The sequence below is a fragment of the Sipha flava genome, unplaced genomic scaffold (assembly GCF_003268045.1).
Source record: "Sipha flava isolate LNK unplaced genomic scaffold, YSA_version1 0_pilon_pilon, whole genome shotgun sequence".
In the NCBI taxonomy this organism is placed as follows: domain Eukaryota; kingdom Metazoa; phylum Arthropoda; class Insecta; order Hemiptera; family Aphididae; genus Sipha; species Sipha flava.
In genome coordinates this window covers 5,873,595-5,893,428 of record NW_020271713.1, presented here as the reverse complement: position 1 = coordinate 5,893,428, position 19,834 = coordinate 5,873,595, and the positions used below count along the sequence as shown (strand labels likewise).

The window sequence follows — 19,834 nt, the reverse complement described above, 5'->3', positions numbered from 1 at the left end:
ACGTGATAAAACTACTGACCTAATAATTGAACAAATACTTTTAAGTTAAGTTAATACTTTGAAATTATTATTAAGGCGTAATTTTTTTTTTTTTTTTTTAATATTTTATTGTGTTATACTATTTATTGTCTATATTTATTTATTTATTATCTATGTTTATTAATAAACATCAAAGAAATTTATTTTTATTTTTATTTTTTATTGGTAAACACTACTTTTTCTCCCTCTAAACTTGCTCAAAAGTATCAAATGTAGCATCTTTTCTGAAAGGTAGTGTTCTTGAGCTGATACTTTAAAAAAGTCATTTTTTGATTTTCAAAACGGTACTCGAAATAAAGCCTGTTAAAGGAAAAAAAACGTACGATTTTACGATTTTTATAATATTAAATAATTACGGACGACGTTTTTTATCAGAAATATTGCTTCAAATGAAAAATGACAACAAAACTTTTTTATTGTATTTTGAATTTTGTTCCTTACGGTTTAAAGTTCGGATAATTTTAGCCGTTTTTGGGCTATTTATAGACATTTTAATTTTGGGAGTTTTTTGTTGTAATTCGATTAAAAACATTCATAAAAACTTGAAATTTAGGTTGTTTACTTATATTATCCTTGCCTAGACATGGTAACATTTTCAAAACATTTGAGCGACTTTTGAGCTTTTTCTCTTATTTTATACTTTTTTTAATTTTTATGATATTTCCTAATTATAAATTATAACTGTAGGTAATTATATAAATTAACTATTTATATAAATCGTTCTTAAGCTGTTCTTAAAACGCTTTGTTTATCACCATAGAAACGAATAAAATTAAATAAAAAAGATTCCCTCAGAATCGTTTTTTATCGAATACAATCATTGCATTTAAATTGAATACAGTAAAATATAAAATTACACTATCCTGTCCGAGTTAGTTTTTTAGAATACATTTCATGAAATAAAATCACGTGGATTTGTCATCATAAACTGTGCGCTGGAAATTATACATGATCTTTTTCCATACCTTTGAAATAAACAATACATATATAGTTTTCCGCAATTCCCCAGAACATATTATATTACACAATAATATAACAATGTATATTATATTATTGATTGCAGTTATTTTAGAATTAATACTTATGATTATATAAGTTGATTATGTAGGTAAAAATAATATAATGAATTAATAATATAATAATATATAACCCTTGTGATTTCGATTTCGATGGTTTAAACATTGCAATTGCAACGTATTGTGCTCGTAATATTTAAACACTTCACTAATTTATAATTTATACTAATTTATACATTTTTTTTCTTTTTTAACGAGTAAGAAATAAACTTTATCCAAATAAAGAAATTATACTTACAAAAATATGTAAAACATGACAATTTTATTTTAATTAAAATTGATAGATATTAATAATTCCTATTAATTTAAAAAAGCGTTTTAATTGGTTGAGTGTTAAAATATTATCCAATCCAATTCATCGGAATCATGTGAGACGAAAAGAGTACTTCATTTGCATGAAATTTTAGGCTTATTCAGTATTATATCATAATAATATTATAACCAGGGCTTAATATACTTATAATACCTATAGTATTTACATATTTTTTGAGAAATGCGAACTGTAAATCTGTTTCAGATAACTAAGAAGCTAAACACGAAATTTAATGTGGTATATTTTTGAAAATTTCAAAGTATATATGCTATTTTGCCAACTTATTTTTGCATATTTAAAAATTTGTTATTTTCTATATTGTTTTTTTAATTTTTAAAGTATTTTTCAGTTCCGTAGTATTTAACACATTTTTTCTTAATAATAATAAGTAACTATAGTAGTATTAATTATTTATATTTGTAGTTAATTCATGTTAATGAACTAATTTTTCTTTTTTTGGTTTAAATTATATATTTATTTGTATCATATAGCGACGCGATCGGTATTTTAATAATAAGAGTTTTTTACACGTGATATCTATTTTTTTTCGCATATTTTTGTATTTTTAGAGCATATTTAAGCGCTTATACTTAACTACTTTTTATTGAACTAAAAGTTGTGAGCTTTGATTATAACTATTACGACATGGCTATTCACTGTGTATTATAATATAAAATTTATAAAACAAAATATGAGTTGCACCTACTCACTTTTCGATGATCTTAATTGGTAGTCTTAGATAACCGTATAATTAGTGCAACGTTGATGAAAAGCGGTCAGGGTTAGCAGGAAAATACCGTAGAAATATTGATTACCTACTACAGCATGGTAACTATGCAGATCGAATCACAAGATTGGGTATCACGATTATCTGTCATCTATACTCGTTTTCTACATTAAAATATACAAACGGATCAGATCAAGGGAGAAAAAACAAATAAACATTCAACATTCGTCGTCGACACACGTCCGCCCAATCATCTCGGCGAGAGCTTTATGTTAACTGCGGCAAAATTAACCTTTTTCTAACAGTCGACATGTAAACTGCGTCAAGAAACAAATTAACATTATACAATGTGCGGCAAACCCGATAAGATACATTATATAAGCTGCTGCAATTTATTTTATATACCTACGATATTATATACTATACGAGTATCTAAATCATACATACCTACTTATGTGTACCTATGTACAGTGGCGTAATTGTGGGGGAGGCAAGGTGGGAAAGTGCCCCCTGACAATTTTTTGAGAGATAAAGGTATAATTTTGCCCCCTCCCAGATAATCCAAAAGTACAAATAGCACCTTTTATTAATGAACTCTTATGGGTATTATTTAACAATATTCGTACCTAGTACCTGCTACCTACAATTTATGTTTATCTAAGCCACAAAATGAGTTAAAAGACTTATGTAAAATCAAACAGTTAGATATACTGTATAAAATACATACAATAAAAATATGTTTTAATTGGTGAGGGGGAGGTGTGTCAGGGTTTTGGTAATAATAAATATATTATATTGCCCTCGTAGATTTTTTCCCAGTTACGCCACTGCCTACGTACGTATTAATTATATGCTTATTGCGTGTTCCCATGTTTTGTCACCACTTATTTTTGATTCATATTGAAATTTGAATTTAAAACTAATTTTGTCTGCATTTAGTGATTATGATATTGAAGGTGATAATATACAACACAAAAAAAAATCACGACTCCCCGAGACAGTTTCTGAAACTAAATCTACTATTATAATTAATTACGCTTTATTATCAAACACATGTGATAGATATAATGTTCCAGACAGAGCTGGGGCGGCCATTGCTTCAGCGGTATTGCATTATGAAAATGGTGTTAATTTGGAAATTATTGACAAAAATAAGTTTCGACGAAAGCGTAAAAAAACAAAACAATGTATTTTAAAAAGTTTTCAAAATACCGATGTTATATTTTGACGGCCGAAAGGACAAAAAGGTCGAAGTACTATTACTGCTGTTACAGCTGTTGCTGCTGTTGTTGCTGCACATACAAGTGTAACATAATAAATAATCAGTATACGCGTTTAACGTAACGAGTGTAATTTGTATTTATTAGAATCGATAAATACCGTTTGCTTCGTTAAAATGTGAAATGATATCAAACCACACAAGTTGGAACAAAATTATTTTTTAGACTCTTTCCACATCTTTTCCAAATCTTCGATCATCTTGGTCCTTTCTAAAATGGAAGCTTGTTCGCTGCACACCTCGCTATGGAATTCCCGCAGTTGCTCGGCGGCCTGCAGCTGTTCGAGTTCCATCTTTTCCGTCACTTCATGCAAGTTCTTGTTCAACTCACAAATGTCATCTTGCAACATTTCGATTTTTTTGTTCGCCTTGTTCAACCGTTTCCGGGTGTCCTCGATCTCCTTACGGATCGTCTCCTGCAGATAATCACTCTTGGTGCTGTCCGAAGTGCCGCCAATATCCTTCTCGGTCAGGGCCGCCTTCAATCTGTTGTAGTGCACCACGATGCGCATGACGTTTACCCACTCCAACCTAGCAACCTGTAGCAAAGACGTTAGGTTTTCTCACGGGACAATCCGATCGGATACAATCGATATATTTATTAATTAAAGGCAGTGCGACAGCGGCCGCGTAACACGTCCTATACCTTATAGTCCATTATTCCTTGTTTGATCTCGTTTTGTAGGTCTCTTTTCATGGCGACGATCAGTTTCTCATGTTTTTCCTGTAACCGGTTTATGATTTTCCGCCGTTCCCGCGCCAGCAGAGCAAATAACCTGTGGAAAATCGTTTTAGTACTCGCGAAACGCTTTGCTAACGACATCACCGTATTGCCCGCGCGTGGTTACCGAAGCATATACCGCCGCGAGAAACACCTGATGTTTACGTATGATTAAGGATGATCTATCGTATGACGATTGATTTCAATTACATTTTCACCAAGCATACAGGATACGTCTTGGCCAACGTTTCGGCTACCTTACTGGTGGGCTTATCGATCAACGTTCCTTGCCACAACATTTCGGTCATGGCGTTCGAACATGTGGAAGCCGGGGTGGTCAAAGTGAACAACGGGCTGGTCGCGTCGAACTCGATCTTGGCAATCTTTTTGTCGCGCACTTCGATCTAGAACGATAGCGACGAATCGAATCACTTAGTAAACGGTCATGAGTATTAATGATTGGACCGGAAAAACGGTCAGTCTCGACGGCAAAGACCTAAACGTCTGATAGCGTTGATACGGGAACAGGTGAAATAGTATAACAAGCATGAAAGGGTGGAGTAATTGACGTTATTAACTTTGAGCTACAGTCGTATTGAATTTCTTACGTCTTGCAGTATGTTCTTCACTTTTCTTTTCAACATCGAAAGCAATTTAATTCGTTTGAACAAGTTCGGGTTGAATTTCTCGCAAGTGTTGCTACTGTCTTCCTAAAACATATAATTGACCTGGTATTATAATCCGACGTTTACTAGTGTCTGTTCTGCTCACTATTAGCTTGTCCAACAGCTTTTCGACATATGGATCGCGACACGCCGTACTGTTGGGATCTTGTTCACCCAACATTTCCTGTTCAATACTGCTGTACACTCTTTTGAAAAACTGATAGGCCAACATCCTAGCTTCCGGCGTTTTTCGCTGCGACAAAATCGATCTGACCTCGGCCGTGATTCGATACGCTTTGTCTTCGAGTTCAGGTTCTGCCTGATCGTTTGACATCTCCACTCTTAAATCTAATGGTTTTACCACCGGTGGAGATCTGAAAAGTTATATATTATAGATCACGAGAATAATTTAGGAACGTGACGGTCATTGCTAACTACTCGTTAGCTCATTGCTAACTACCCGTTAGCAATGACGTAAGCAAATGTCGTTAGCAACGTAGCACTACGTTGAAAAAAAAAGACATTTTTTCATCGTAATAAACGTATTGAATTTAAACAATAAGTTCAATAAACGGTGAGGTGGTTTTAGCCGGGTCGGATATAATGTAATTCTTAAAAAAAAAATTTTTGGTTGAAAAATGTAAAAAAAAATTTTTCCCTCCCCGATATTTCAAACCTGAACAACGTCTAAAAACAGCGGTCTTACATCCGTTGTCCGCACGCGTTCACCCATCCGCAGGCCGTGCTGCCTTCCATCGTCACGGCCACGTACGCGAACATACCCCCGGCCGCGGGCAGACTCTGGATCGCAATGTACGTGCGGCTGTCGTTCGACACATGGTTCATGTCGACCATTTCCAGTTCGCGGTTGTGAACGAACTTCGTCCAGTTCTCTTTGTTCTCGTTAACCTGCAGGACACCGAGAAGCGGCCGTTCAGAATACCGCAGCCGAATTGTCGACGTGATCACCATCGAGAGCACTGGGCTCTCGCGCGTGATTCCTTCGCGCGCGAGTACACGACGGAGGATCAGCCAGTGTTTCTTGATGTTTCCCAATCCACGCCCTCCCTCTAGAGTGTGTTTCGAAAATATCACGACACCCGCACTCGTAGGTTTTGTACATGTTTAACGAGCTTACGAGCTTTTCATTTTTTTTTCCTACCTACAGGTCGTCATTGAATACCACAGCTTTACGATATCAACCAGTGGTCGAAAACCGGCGGGCCGCACGTCGTCTTTATTAAGGTTGATTCACGTGTACAGACGTAAGCGCGAGTGGAAGACAAAACGGAAATTAAGGTATACGTTGTAGGCGCACTAACGTTGCTTATACTTGCAGACAAGTGCCGGCACGAACGGACAAGCTGAAGGACGTCGGCGCGTGTCTGCAAAGTCACCCGTGAACACGACCATCAATGCGCGCAGTGATTGCAATTTGTTTTACTCTGCGTACGGTACAGAACATATTTTAAGTAATTTTCACTAAGCGGCACTTCGATAAAATTGTCTACCATTGCAGTTCATAGACGTGGTGTTCTTCTGCAGAGGAATATACAGGGAAAATCAACTCCTGTCACTACGTTCGTTATGAAAATTCGTTGGTTATTGGCACGATCAGCCACCACTGGCAGCATTCAATTATCACTGGGGCGCACTAGTACCACGTGTTTTGTATGTTAAAATATGCTCTGGTACGGTAACACACGTACACCGCTAAATTATAGTTTGTTGCTTACCACTATGTTGTCGGTGGAGTGGTGGTCGTGTATGAAAACTACTGTCTGTGCCGTGTCTGCCACATGTGAACACACCTTTATACGACCCGCGTAGAATTTCAAAACTAGGACGTTTCACGTGAATATCGCATCAATTATTTATATCACTCGGCCCGTGAACACCCTTTTTGATTTGTGAATGCGGCCTAAGGGTCCGAAAAGGTTGCCGACCGCTGATATAAACTGATGTAAACGACAAGACTACAAACGTTAGGATTGCTTATCGTTTCAGTCAATCCGCACGACGTCTCATGTTCGACGAAAAATCACGTGTCCTTAAACCAGAAACAAATTCCCCCTCATATCCACTTTGGGAAACTCTGGACCTACAGGGTGAACGCTGTGAACGGTCGAAACTCAACGCGCGAGCATATAACCATCGTTAGTCCCGCAAGCGAGTCCCAAACACTTACAGTTCTCTCATTTTCTAATTCCACGCAGGGCTTGGCAGTGATATGCTTAAAGACGCCGTCCAGCGACAACGGGTGCGACGAGGGCGCCGAGGTGAACGGCGCGCTGAGCTTCCTCTCGTCCATGTTCAAAATCAGCTGCGACAGGTAAATGTTGCGGGCTTGTTTTTCGGCCGTCGTGTCGTAACTTTCGTTCGTCAGTTTCGTCAGCCATTTCTGCGGAACAATGGTGCACGTGCGTAATGTGATATTAATTATAACGGTTACGCGGCGGCGGCGGGGTTGGAGGGGGTGTCGATTTTACGTTGCATATCTCCTTTTCGGCCTCGGATTTCAACCCGTCGAATGATTCTTTGAAATATTCCAAAAAGAACAGATAGTCCTCGTTGACTTTCTCGTCGACGCCTAACGGTTCCCCGGTTGCCATTGTACCCAATTGTGTCGATTGAACGCGACGGTTAAAATATTGATTGCTATTGCCACGTCGATTGTTCTTGCGAACTGTTGTTGTTTCGTGCAGTAACAAACTCTTGCTCGCGCGCGTCGCAGTAGCCATGAGAAACGGTTTCTTACTCGTCCCGTGTCCATGTCTACCGAAATTGTGGTTTCAAACACAACTGGAATCGAACACGTACCGGTCGCTAACATTCGTATAAAACACGTTCGGTGATTCGTATTCGTGCGCTGAAATCGTCGTTCTGCACTCGGTTCGTCCATAGAAATCTACTGAGATGCGCGTGTAAGCGAACGCATGTAAACGTCTAATCGAACTTACAAGAACCGTTCAACTTAAAAATGTGATATTTCGAATGTCGTTTTATATTATTTTACTCAATCTTATGTATAATATTTATGTAGATATTAAAAGTTTTATTTATTTTAAATTTTTTCGTTTTCCAAATTGAAAAAATGGATACGCGGTGTAAGTTTTTGCTTTTCTTTTTTATTGGTATGTGGCGGAACATGGTTAGTTATACATTTGTTTCGTACTACGGAATAGAAATCAATCGGCGTTTTTATTTTATCATATTTATTCGATATTTTAACCATTTCGTTTTAAAATAGCTTATTTGGTTTTGTTCCCAATTGGGTTGATTTCGACATTTTCGATTTCAGTACACATTATACATACATATATTTCCCTGTACTCATTATTTTATGATAGACATTGTTCATAACATTTTACGATCTAGATTATAATATTATATTGTAATATAATATACGCCGGAAGAATAGATTTCTGAAATTTAATTAAACGGTTCGCTTTAAGTGGGTGTTCCGTTTGTTAGATTTATATGCACAATAATAAAACATAATAAAACGTTATTTTTTTTCTTTTGTTATTAAATCAGTGACACGATAGGACGAATAATCAATATATATATATATATATATATATATATATTATATATATGTATTTATGTATAAACGTGTATTATTTATTCACGTAGACTCTGTGGTGTTTTGGCAAAAAAACTAGAGGGTATACGCGTATTTAAGGATTTATGACAATGACTATTGTGTATTCATTAGGATCAAGACTTATCAGATTTTATCACTCAAACGCTCGCTTCGCACGCGAGTATTCAAGTTTTTTCTGGATCTCATGTTTACAAGTATAAAATTTAATATAAAAAAAAAAAAAAAAAAATGTGTATTAATTTTATCCCATATTATTTCTTGATTTATCTAAGTATTTAAGGCTTCTATGAAAAATTCAATAATTGCCCGATTTTAAAGGCAAAAAATATAATAAAATATTATTATATTAATTTTTTTTATTTACAATTATTGTAAAATAAAATCATAATCAAGTAATAGTCAAATATATAACTAAAAAACATATAAAATATATACAATTAACTTTAACAGAACCTATACTTAATAAAAAGGAATAAATCACAACGGTTAAAATTGATTATAGTTTATCAGCAATGTATCAACATTGATCACGGATAACAGTAAATTGAAGATTACAAATGTTTATATGGAACGCCAGCGCATTCGGTTATCAGGAATCCATTACTACTACAATTCAGGCGTTCCCAATATTTATCATTGCATGGGCTATCTATGTTTATTTAATCAATCACCACACTATCTAGTATATTCTTGTATAAAAACGTCAACGGCCGCTTGTAGATATTATAATTTGATACCTAATGAATATAGTTGGATGGTAATCGATAGCTATGAATAATAATCAATTATCAATGTTATTATTAACCTACCAGTAACAAATTTTCTAAAAATAAACGTATGTCCTATGGATTTTTTTTCTATTTATGAAGTAGGTATACGAGCGTATACGTGCATATTGGTGTTACTTTTATAAAGTATACGCTAAATCACCATGATGGTTCACGGGTATACGTCGTATACCCTCCAAAACACCACTGCGTAGACTTCGGTATAAAGCAATGGCTCCCGTGTACATCCCGTCCAGAGCGGACTATTATAATACTGTGTATACATGTTATCGCGCATAACCGAGTTGCATACAAACGTGTACTGGCCGGAGGGAGGTAGGAGAGGGGGATGCAAAATTTAATTTTGAAACGTAAAAGTACAATAAATATTTTACGACTAACGTGCACGGTTGTGGGCAAGTTAAAGAGTTCCGCAGTACTGTATTTAAAATATCCTCGAGTTTTTTTTTTATATTATTATCAACCATTTAATTATAAAATACAATTTTAAGTATCATAATAAATAATAAAATAAAAAGATAATAGAAAAATTACCTACACCTTTAAGCAAAGCTTGTGGCTTTGCTTAAATTAGTTTAAATTAGAGAATCCGCTCCGTACAATAGAAAATATAATTGGTGGACCACGAAACGAAAAAATAATGAACATTATTTGTCTCGCTATACTGATAAATCAGAGTCCAATTCGACCTGTAAAGTTCGTGAGATTCGAAAATCTTGCTGTCGTTATTTCTCTTCCAAATGCTTTCGCTTATAACGTTATTACGTGCAAAAATACTAATTGCGATACGATATCGTTTGCATAAACGTGGACGGTGGGTTCTATATCGGTCAACAAACGGATTATTGTTTTTTTTTTTTTTTCATCACTTTCGGAACGCGGTTAAAATGTCCTTCGAACATGAATGATATGTGGTGACCTTAGATTTAAACGTCCCACCGCCGAGGTAGGCTTAATGATTTTACAAACCGAAATAGTCGTATGGAGCTTACTGAAATACGTGATGGTAAATTTTGTAAATATTAATAATATGACGGTCTTGTGCTGCAAGACATTGTTCGCGACGGTTTCGTGCTTACGGTTTTGAGTACAATTCATTGAAAAACCATCCTCCGAAGTCGGGCTTAGCGTTGCTCCGTCATCGATTCCGGGGAAGGATGTGTCGCCGGAATGCGTTTATGTCCAGGTTCGTTTGTTTTCGAGAGACGAAAAAAAAACTATTCAATTCCTAAACACCGGAGAGAACTCCAGATAATGTAGTTGAGCAGCGTTGGTAGGTCTAGGTAATGATAATTGTTAAGAAACAGCAGACCGTCACCAATAACTACACCGAAAAATCAAACATAATATTCCAACTGTTCTGCGCGAAGCTAACAATCAACGACTGTCTCCTTTCTTTCCTGGAGGATACCGGACTTGACGAATTGATTTAAGAACAAATAATAAACAATTTCCTTTAACTTATGGCCACAGCGGTCGAAGAAGTTGTAATTTAGATGAATAAAAAAAAAAAAAGAAAAGGCTATGGACCTCGACGGAAATAATGCGAATGCATTATGCGTGTAGTGCATTTTCTCGTGCCCAGATATTGTTTATACACTTTCCACGGGGTACATCCGGTGTCGCTGATCGCGTACGAAGTTGTTGCATACTTGCGCCTATGAATTTAATTTTACATCTATCTTATTGAATGGCAACAAAATATCACTGAACCAACAATTTTAAAAACAATACCTGAGGAAAATGTTCAATTGCTCGTCGAACAAAAAGTAGAAGGTGATATATGTTTGCTGCGTATTATACACAAGCAGTCAAATGAGCTGTAACAGAAGCTTCAACCATTTTGTATGGTAAATCCGTTAAAAAAGTTTTTATTAAAGCACAAATAAAATCACGAAAAGTAATGTCAACATTTGACAGTAAGAAAGAATTTAAAACCGTTTGAACTTATACCTAACCATTATTATATTATTATTGTTGTTTATTTATTTTTTTTATTAATAATGACACATAATAAATACGATTGTATTTTATCACATAAATAATGTTCAAAATTTTTTAAAACATAATTCCATATTTTTAATGAAAAATATTTAAACTTTTTACACAGTGAATTTTCAAGACTGATCCTGAAGCAAAAAATGACATTATATTGATATCAAATATTTATAAGTAGCTATGCCCAATGGAAATTAATACATTTATTTTTTTGCATACAAAAGTGACCAGCTCTACGACATAGAATATAATGTCGTAGGCGTATAAAATAAATTGCCGCACATTGTACAATGTTAAATTTTTTCTTGCAGCAGTCTACTCGTCGACTTTTAGAAAAAGGTTAATTTTGCCGTAGTTTACCATCTCCCTCGGCGAGGGGTTTCACCGTGCCACAGTACGTACTCGTGTTACACCATTACAGTTTTAAGAACGATTCTTCGGACATCTGTTCATCGTCGTATGAATACCTACGAAACAATACGACGAAACGCACCGCGTTCGTTTGTCCATAGCTAGCGCCCGTGTTGACTACTCGAACCGTGTGGTACGGATATCTCTGTTCTCGGATGGATGCAGACGAGCCGAACGGAATACATTGTCCGGTCGTTATTATAGTACGTGCGTGCTCGTGTTCGCCACAATCGAATTGCGATCGTATCGTGTGATTCCGTAGCGCTTGTTACGACCGCCGGGAACAGCAGGTGCCCATCTTGAACCGTAACAGCAGCACTTAGATTAATTATTAGCTGCACGCGAATATCGCAACTTTCGCGAGGTGTTTTGACGACTCCGTCAGTAAAAAAAAAAAAAAAAATTGTTGCTCGCGGATACCGCAGCGACCGTGCGGGTTAATAATATTTTATTCCGTGTACACAAGTACTGAGGTACGATGTAATCATAATGCGATGCTGCTTATTATATTATTATATTAAATATTACGTTTCACACGTCGGGACTGATGAAGTTTCGTGTACGCAATTAAATCGACATCCGGCGCTTGTGCACAGGTGTACGTGTGCGTCCGAACGAACGCGGAATGTCCGACGAAAAAGAGCCGCGATAATTATTACAATACAAACGCGTATATATACACGTACATGTTACGCTGTGTACATATAGAACATTCGTGACAGTTTTCGAACACGATTTTCCTATTTTACGTCGGCATGTACGTTACTGATGCGATATTGGACAGCTTATGATCAACTTTCGAAAAACCGTCCTAGAGAATACCAAGAAATAAGACGAACACATCATCCGTGAACTGATTTAGAGCGCAGTGATCGCTGTGACGCTGTTTGCCGACGTTCACTTTCCAACCGTTTGAACTTGATCCATAACTATACACTCGATAAACTTGTTAAACAAATGTTATTCGACAATTCAAGGACAGACAAAAAAAAAAAAAATTTCCCGTACTCGGAAATCAAGGTTTGATTCAGAATATTCAAATTAACTAAAATATTATAATCATTGTTTGTGTATTAATAGAATTAATCAGTAAATCGAATGTTAAGTACATTTTTACAAAACGTTTTAACGAAATCAACCAACATTATTAAGCATCCGGAAAACAGGTGTTTCATTTCCCAAAAACCTCCATGGAGATGTAACACCAACCCATGTAAGTGTTGATAATAATAGAGAATAGATTTTAATTAAATCGAGTGTGAAATGACAATAACAGTGATTATTAATCTCTTACATTTTTCTAGAAAATCAAAAAAATATTTTCTCAATATTTTATTAAATTTATTACTGTAGACTATACACATACATTTCACAGCAACAAAACCCAAAAATTAGTCCATGCATGACTAAATAAGACAATAATAAAACAAATCTTTACTATAGGAAAATTGGTTTTCCTTACAATCTAAAAAAAACCTATTATTTATTTCTTAGTTGATTTGTAAAACAAAAAAAAAAACTATTGAATTTGTTCACATTTTATTTCACTGAAATGTATTACAGTTAAAATTTTATTCAGAGTTAAGTCAATAAATAATGTTAACATTTCATCTGCCATCAGTATACATCATATATTTTTATATTTAACATTTGTCGTTATAATTTTAATAAATGTTTTAGTTCCAAATTAATAATTCTAAATATATTTTAGTATTACAATAAATATTAGTATTTATATGCTGTGATGTAGTACATTTTTACTGTGGTATTTACGTACAAATATGACATGAATGGACTATATTATAATGCTCAATACTAATTCTATATTACCATAAAACTACCATAATACTTAAACAACAAATATAAAACGTCACTCGGTACTAGAGAATAACCGAGAATAACCTGCAATCGATGTCGAACAAATTAATATTATGTAAATATAAATAAATAAATATATAGTTTAATTGTATTCAATTTTAGTTGGTACTCAATGTATCCATTATATCAATGCATTCATTCCTTTAATTTTTCATATTCAGTCGTGATTTTATTGACATTGTATAACCTGACGATGAAATTTTATTCCAAACCGGTCGTACTTTACAAATATAATAATACTCCAGGATACGTTTTTATTTATTTATTTATTTATATGTATAAACTATTTATTTATATATATTTATTTATCTAAGAGTATTTACCGTTTAATAATTTTTAATTTTAATTAATTTTTTTATTATTTTATTATATAATGTTTTGTATTATTTTATTGTATTCTCGGAGTTGAAAACTAATGGATAATTGTATTAAAACATATTATCTCATATCCACTTCACAATTGAAAAAGTGTATAAAATAATTACTGAATAATATTTTTTATTATGTTTTAGATAAACTACGATTTTATGTGAAGATTTAAGTTTAGATGAAAACCACTAGTGTTGAAATTGAATTACCAGCAGTTAATTTTAAAATAATAATATTGATAATTATATCTAAATCAAACGGTGGTGACAAGCAACACTTCTGAGCTTCGGAGCTCCTGGATCATGTACGTTTTGGTCTATCGAAAAATATTATGATATCGTTGTTGAAAAAACAATTTTAAACGCTATCGATATACTGAGTGCACACGCTCGTATTATAACTACATCGTGTTATTATAACAATAAACATGGTCATCGAGTACATATGTTCAATGTCAAATTGCTATTACGCAGTTCAAATATTATACGTACATAAAAGTTGTATAATTCATGTGACCCCAGCACATTAGCACATAGTGAACAATATATTCATCAGACCCCCTCAATTTTATATACCTACTTAAACAATTAGCGCATTAGGTAGTACATATTGAATAATATATTCAGCAGACCCCTTAATCATATATACCTACATAAACAATTTAGTCGGATTAAAATTTAAACGCGATCAAACGTATGAATACGGACCGTCGCTGTTCGTGATTTCAAAATGGAAGCCAATGACTATGAATTATGATATTACGCTCTGCCGTGGTAGATATTTCATTGCGGATATCCGCCTACACCCTTTGAATCAGATATGCGCGTGGAGCCGTACCCTGGTGGTCGAAGAGCAATTGAGTCGATCACGAGCCCTGCATGATTTGGTGTATAGGGTGTCACATCCGGATATGCGGGCCAAAATATTATGGCGCCAATATTAATAAAAACCGTCCAGACATTATTGTATTTAAGTATCTGAATATTAATTATATACATAACTGTGTGTAGAGGAATAATACACAGTGCGCTACTTTATACGCAAGCCGAACATAGGGGAACGGTTGGCTATTGCCCCTATCAAAAGAATCCACGGACCAAAAGTCGAGAGGAAAATGATTGAAACGTTAGATTATCAACCAAGATTATACAAAAAAGTCAACTGGAATATAAAATGCTATTACTTGATGAATAATTAAACATAAATTTTTTGAATTTTCGATTCCTCAAGATATCCAGAAATATGTTAACACATAAATAAAATATAGACATAAAAAGTTAAGTTTTATACATATAAATATTCGCTCAATGTACTCGTATAGCGCATAATATTTAATAATATAATTGTGACGTATACATTTCGAATCGTTTAACTATTATTCTTACACTTGCTTTATTGAAACTATTTGACCCACCACCCCACGACGTTTTCAAATACCGTCCTTGGCAAAGCTAACCTGTGTAATTTTATTTACTTAGAAAGCCATAGGTGTAGCGATTATCCTCGAGTCATCTTTAAAACGTATTCAATTATCATACACATTATATACGCATTTAATCATGGAACAACAATTGTATACATACAGTTGGTAAATACATTGTGTTGAATACGATTCGTGAATTAAATCAAATTATATTAAATATTTAAATAAATCACACGCTATATGTATGGGTTAATCGCATTGTTGTCGACTTATTCATGTACAAAATATTTACAACTTTATTATACTAAAATATATGTGTATGTTACGTCATGATTACGTACACGGTCGACAGTGTATTACCAATACGATTTGTTTCTTAATTCGCGTATTTAACTGCAAAATAAAAGTGTCTTTCCGTAACTTACTAACGTGTGTGTATATGTAACTGATCGAGTCCTCCCGCGTCCAACGGTATTTTCTAATACAAATTTGTACGTTACACGTATTTTATTCGAATGTCTAACGAGAAAAAATAGCTGTCGCACTTTTCGCGAGAATAAGTATGAGTGTGCATTGTATATATATATAGCTGATTTGATGATGCAGCTACAATACGAGAGATCATACAACACGTTAACTTTTCAACGACTTTGAACTTACATTTCTTCACGTTACGTTTTCGCTTTCGCTTTTTTTTTATCGTTATAATAAATGTCTCTGGGCTACGCGATAAAATAAATAACTGATAAGATTAATATGTACATTTTTATTACGAAACGCTTTGAAATTATATTAATTTTGTATGTGAAATATGTAACTTGTACAATATTCAACTGTAAATGTACTCGGCTAGTAAATAAACAATATCCAACTTAAAATATAATTATTATTAAGGCTGAAAAATAATAATACAGGCGGCTTGGAAATTATACGATAGTAAGTAAAAAAAAAATTGTAAACGAACAGTACCAATGTTTTTTAAGGGTATAAAATATAAACGGCTAATAAAATCACACGATGAAAAATAAAAATAGTTTGCTTATCATTTTTGTAGTATATTTTAATTTTAGTATAATGGAACAGCAGCAAATGGTCGCTTAACTGCGGTTGAACTATAGAACGTTATTGTTCGTTTATTCGGTTAACAGTTCAACACTTATCGTTACCTAATCATTTACTCGGAATGATCTTATAATTTATGATGGATGGTTTTGAAAAATAAATTATACCGCATTACCACGTGTTCGTATTACTTGACATTACGCATACGAAATACAAAGAATCTAAAACAATATATTTCATCTTTTAATTTTTAGCAAATATCCTCGTTGCATATTTTATATATTTCATCATTTTTACGTCATAACAAAATGTTCATAAACATAAACATCGTGTATAGTATAATGTAACTATTTACATTGACGCGTATAAAGATGTCATAGATGATAATTTTTAATAACAAAAACCTACAAAAAAACTATAATTTATAATTTATCATAATTTTAAGAAAAATTAATGCCGACTAAATAGGTATAAAACTCGTTTAATAAACGAGGGTAAACATACGAAACAACTATAATATACTTTTGGATTATTATTTTAGTCAGATTATTAATAATCAAAATAATTTTCTGTATTACGGATATAGTTACAATTTTTTTTCTCTAGAATTATTGGTTCTCAGCGAAATTAAAATAATAAAGATAAATATACAAATAAAGTAAAATATTTTTTTTCTATAACATAAATGTTAAAGATTTATTAAAATAGTCAATTAATTTTAATATTTTTGTACTTCTTCTTTTTTTCTAATATAATTTTTATAATCGTTGAAAGAAAGTCTAGTATCAAATGTTACTTCATGACTATTTTAGTTATTATTTATTTTATTATTTTAGTATTTTAGAACTCTTGATAAATTAATAAATTAAAAATGAACATGAGAGTTTTTTAATTTTATAAATTTAAAATGTAATCAGTTAGGTACTAGATTATTAAAAAATATTATTAAGATATAATGTATATACATGTATGTGTGTTAATTTATTTTATATCATTATATATACCAATTATTCATTATTATTGTAAAGAAATGTGTAATATACGTAACGATGCAATGAAGAAACGAAAAAAAACAACATTAAAAAAAAAAATTGTTCACATCTACAATTTCACTACAGAAAGTGCATCTGATAATTCTAATTGCAATAATAGTATTTTCTAATGCAATAAAGTTACTAGATTACAATTTTTCTTCTTCTAGGTCTTTCTGATGATTCTATTATTAAATAATATACAATTTTCATTTATACTGCATTTATTTCTGAATACTCATTATTCACAAGTTTTGGGCCAAGATAAAAAAAAAATCATTACTTAGAAAATGATTAAAATAATCATACTAAATTTTATCTAGATATATACTAAATTATTTAAATTTGAATAATTAAAACTGAAACATAAACACGGATAAAATATCACAAGAAAATTTCAAATTTTTTAAAAAAGTTATGATATTTTTAATAATTGTAAGCAAATTTCGAATTAAAACAATATTTATGAAATCAACAAAGAATTATCTTTATAACTATAATGATAATAATAAATCATATTATAATTATTTATTATTCTTAATTTATACGTTATTTTAATAATACCTGTAGCTAAGTGTTATGAATATAAATGTACATAGATTAAAAAAAAATACTTGAACAGAAATTAATCAAGATAAAGTAAAATATAAACAATTTACATGGTTACTTCTAAGTAATTTTACTCATATAATCATACTTTGTTCTAAAATTATATAATACAATTGAATCAATTTTTTATTACCAATAAAAAAATATAAAGACATTATTGATTCTAAAATATTTCCATTATTTTTACATGATTTATTTTTCACCATTCATCATTTGATTTAATTTACCAACTATTAATATTTTTTATCTTATAGTTCGGTGCAGAGGACAGAAATATTTTTATATAGAAAGCACCAATTAAATGTATGTAAAAATTGAAAAGTACTGATTAAATTTCCTATAACTATAACCCGGTTATATACTAATATTACAGACTAATCCCCAATTATTTAAGAATATTTGGTCCATTTACTTAATTGAATACACTGACTATAAATAATGAATAAAACTACTAAACTACAAATGATTTTCTTAAGGATTTTGAAGATTATTTTTATTTCAACGTTGAAATTAGTGCTTCAATGATACTGTTTTTAATACTCTCATTATCACATTGCATTATTAAAGTGAAGTACTTAAGTTTATTTTCGATAGTATTTATGATATACTATTAGTACTATCCATTATAATAATATTTAGTGAATGTTTATGTTCACTTAATAATATGATGCAAAATTAATTAATTTATTTGTTAGTGGGTACGCGTAAATAAATTATAACCAAAAGAAGACTCATTTAGTAAAAATATTTAAAAATAATAATAATAATAAAAACCATTAATAATACTGATAGAAAGTATTGGAATAAATTATATAAATTGTTATTCAATTCCATGTACAGCAACTGGTAAAAATAATAAAAAAAATATCATAGATTTTTCTCACGTGTTGTGCAGATTATATAACGAGCCGGCGTAGAAACAAAAATTTATTAAGTTGTTAATTAGCTGTTCACGAAAAATATTACTCGAATAATAATAAATACATCATTGATAAATATGTAAATATGAAAACGGTCTTGAGGATAGGTATATAAGTAATAAAAGTACAAAGTATAATATCGCGATGGTTTGTGTGTTCAATACAAATTAATAACAAAAAGTTAATAAATAGCGAACATTTCATTAGGTATAACTACGAGTACATGCACGTGGTTCGATGAACCGCGTGCACCGGTGCAGCAGACGCATATTATGTGTGAAGTTCGTACATTAAATCAAATCCAAAGGAGAACATAATACGTGCTTACGTAAATAGTATTTGCATGAGCTGACTATGATGTCCGTTCGATGATAGGAAATTTCGAATTCTTCTTCCGTCAACAACGCGTAAAATGTACGAAAATTCAAAATTCAAAATAATAATCAATAGGTACATCCGAACGAAGTACATACACACACACACACACACACACACACACACACACACACACACACACATATGTAATACGTATAAGCACACTGTTATAACAGATGTGAGACGGTCAAACTTATTGTATTATAATTATTTTATAATATGTATTATCGTTTTACGATTACATGCGATGGACCGAGGAAAAAAATGGCGATTCATTAGAACGTAAAAGATCGGGAGCATATCAAACACACACACACACACATACACACAGCGGTAGATTACGTCGTCGGAACACCTGGTTAGCGCGGCTGGTTTGTACACAATATATGTATTACAGGTACGGGTAGCTGCGACTCCTTCGCGACAATGGACCGGATCACGATGTCCGCGGTTAACGTTAAAATAAATATTATTATAATTATTGTTGTGTTCGAGAGCAGCCGCACAATAAACTCTAATTTAAAGGCTTCGGGACGAAAGACG

The 19,834-nt window shown here is 32.6% G+C and overlaps 1 protein-coding gene across 1 annotated transcript; it reads right to left on the bottom strand.

Annotated features, from left to right (window-relative positions):
- Positions 1 to 3,539: 3,539 nt before the first annotated feature.
- Positions 3,540 to 7,432, bottom strand: LOC112694442. The gene is made up of 8 exons (XM_025569908.1): positions 7,310 to 7,432; positions 7,009 to 7,221; positions 5,527 to 5,729; positions 4,927 to 5,194; positions 4,764 to 4,865; positions 4,366 to 4,559; positions 4,081 to 4,210; positions 3,540 to 3,973 (listed from the first exon to the last, which is right to left on the bottom strand). The coding sequence occupies exons 1-8, from the start codon at positions 7,430 to 7,432 to the stop codon at positions 3,590 to 3,592; spliced, it is 1,617 nt and encodes a 538-aa protein (XP_025425693.1). The 3' UTR covers positions 3,540 to 3,589.
- Between the last annotated feature and the right edge of the window lie 12,402 nt (positions 7,433 to 19,834).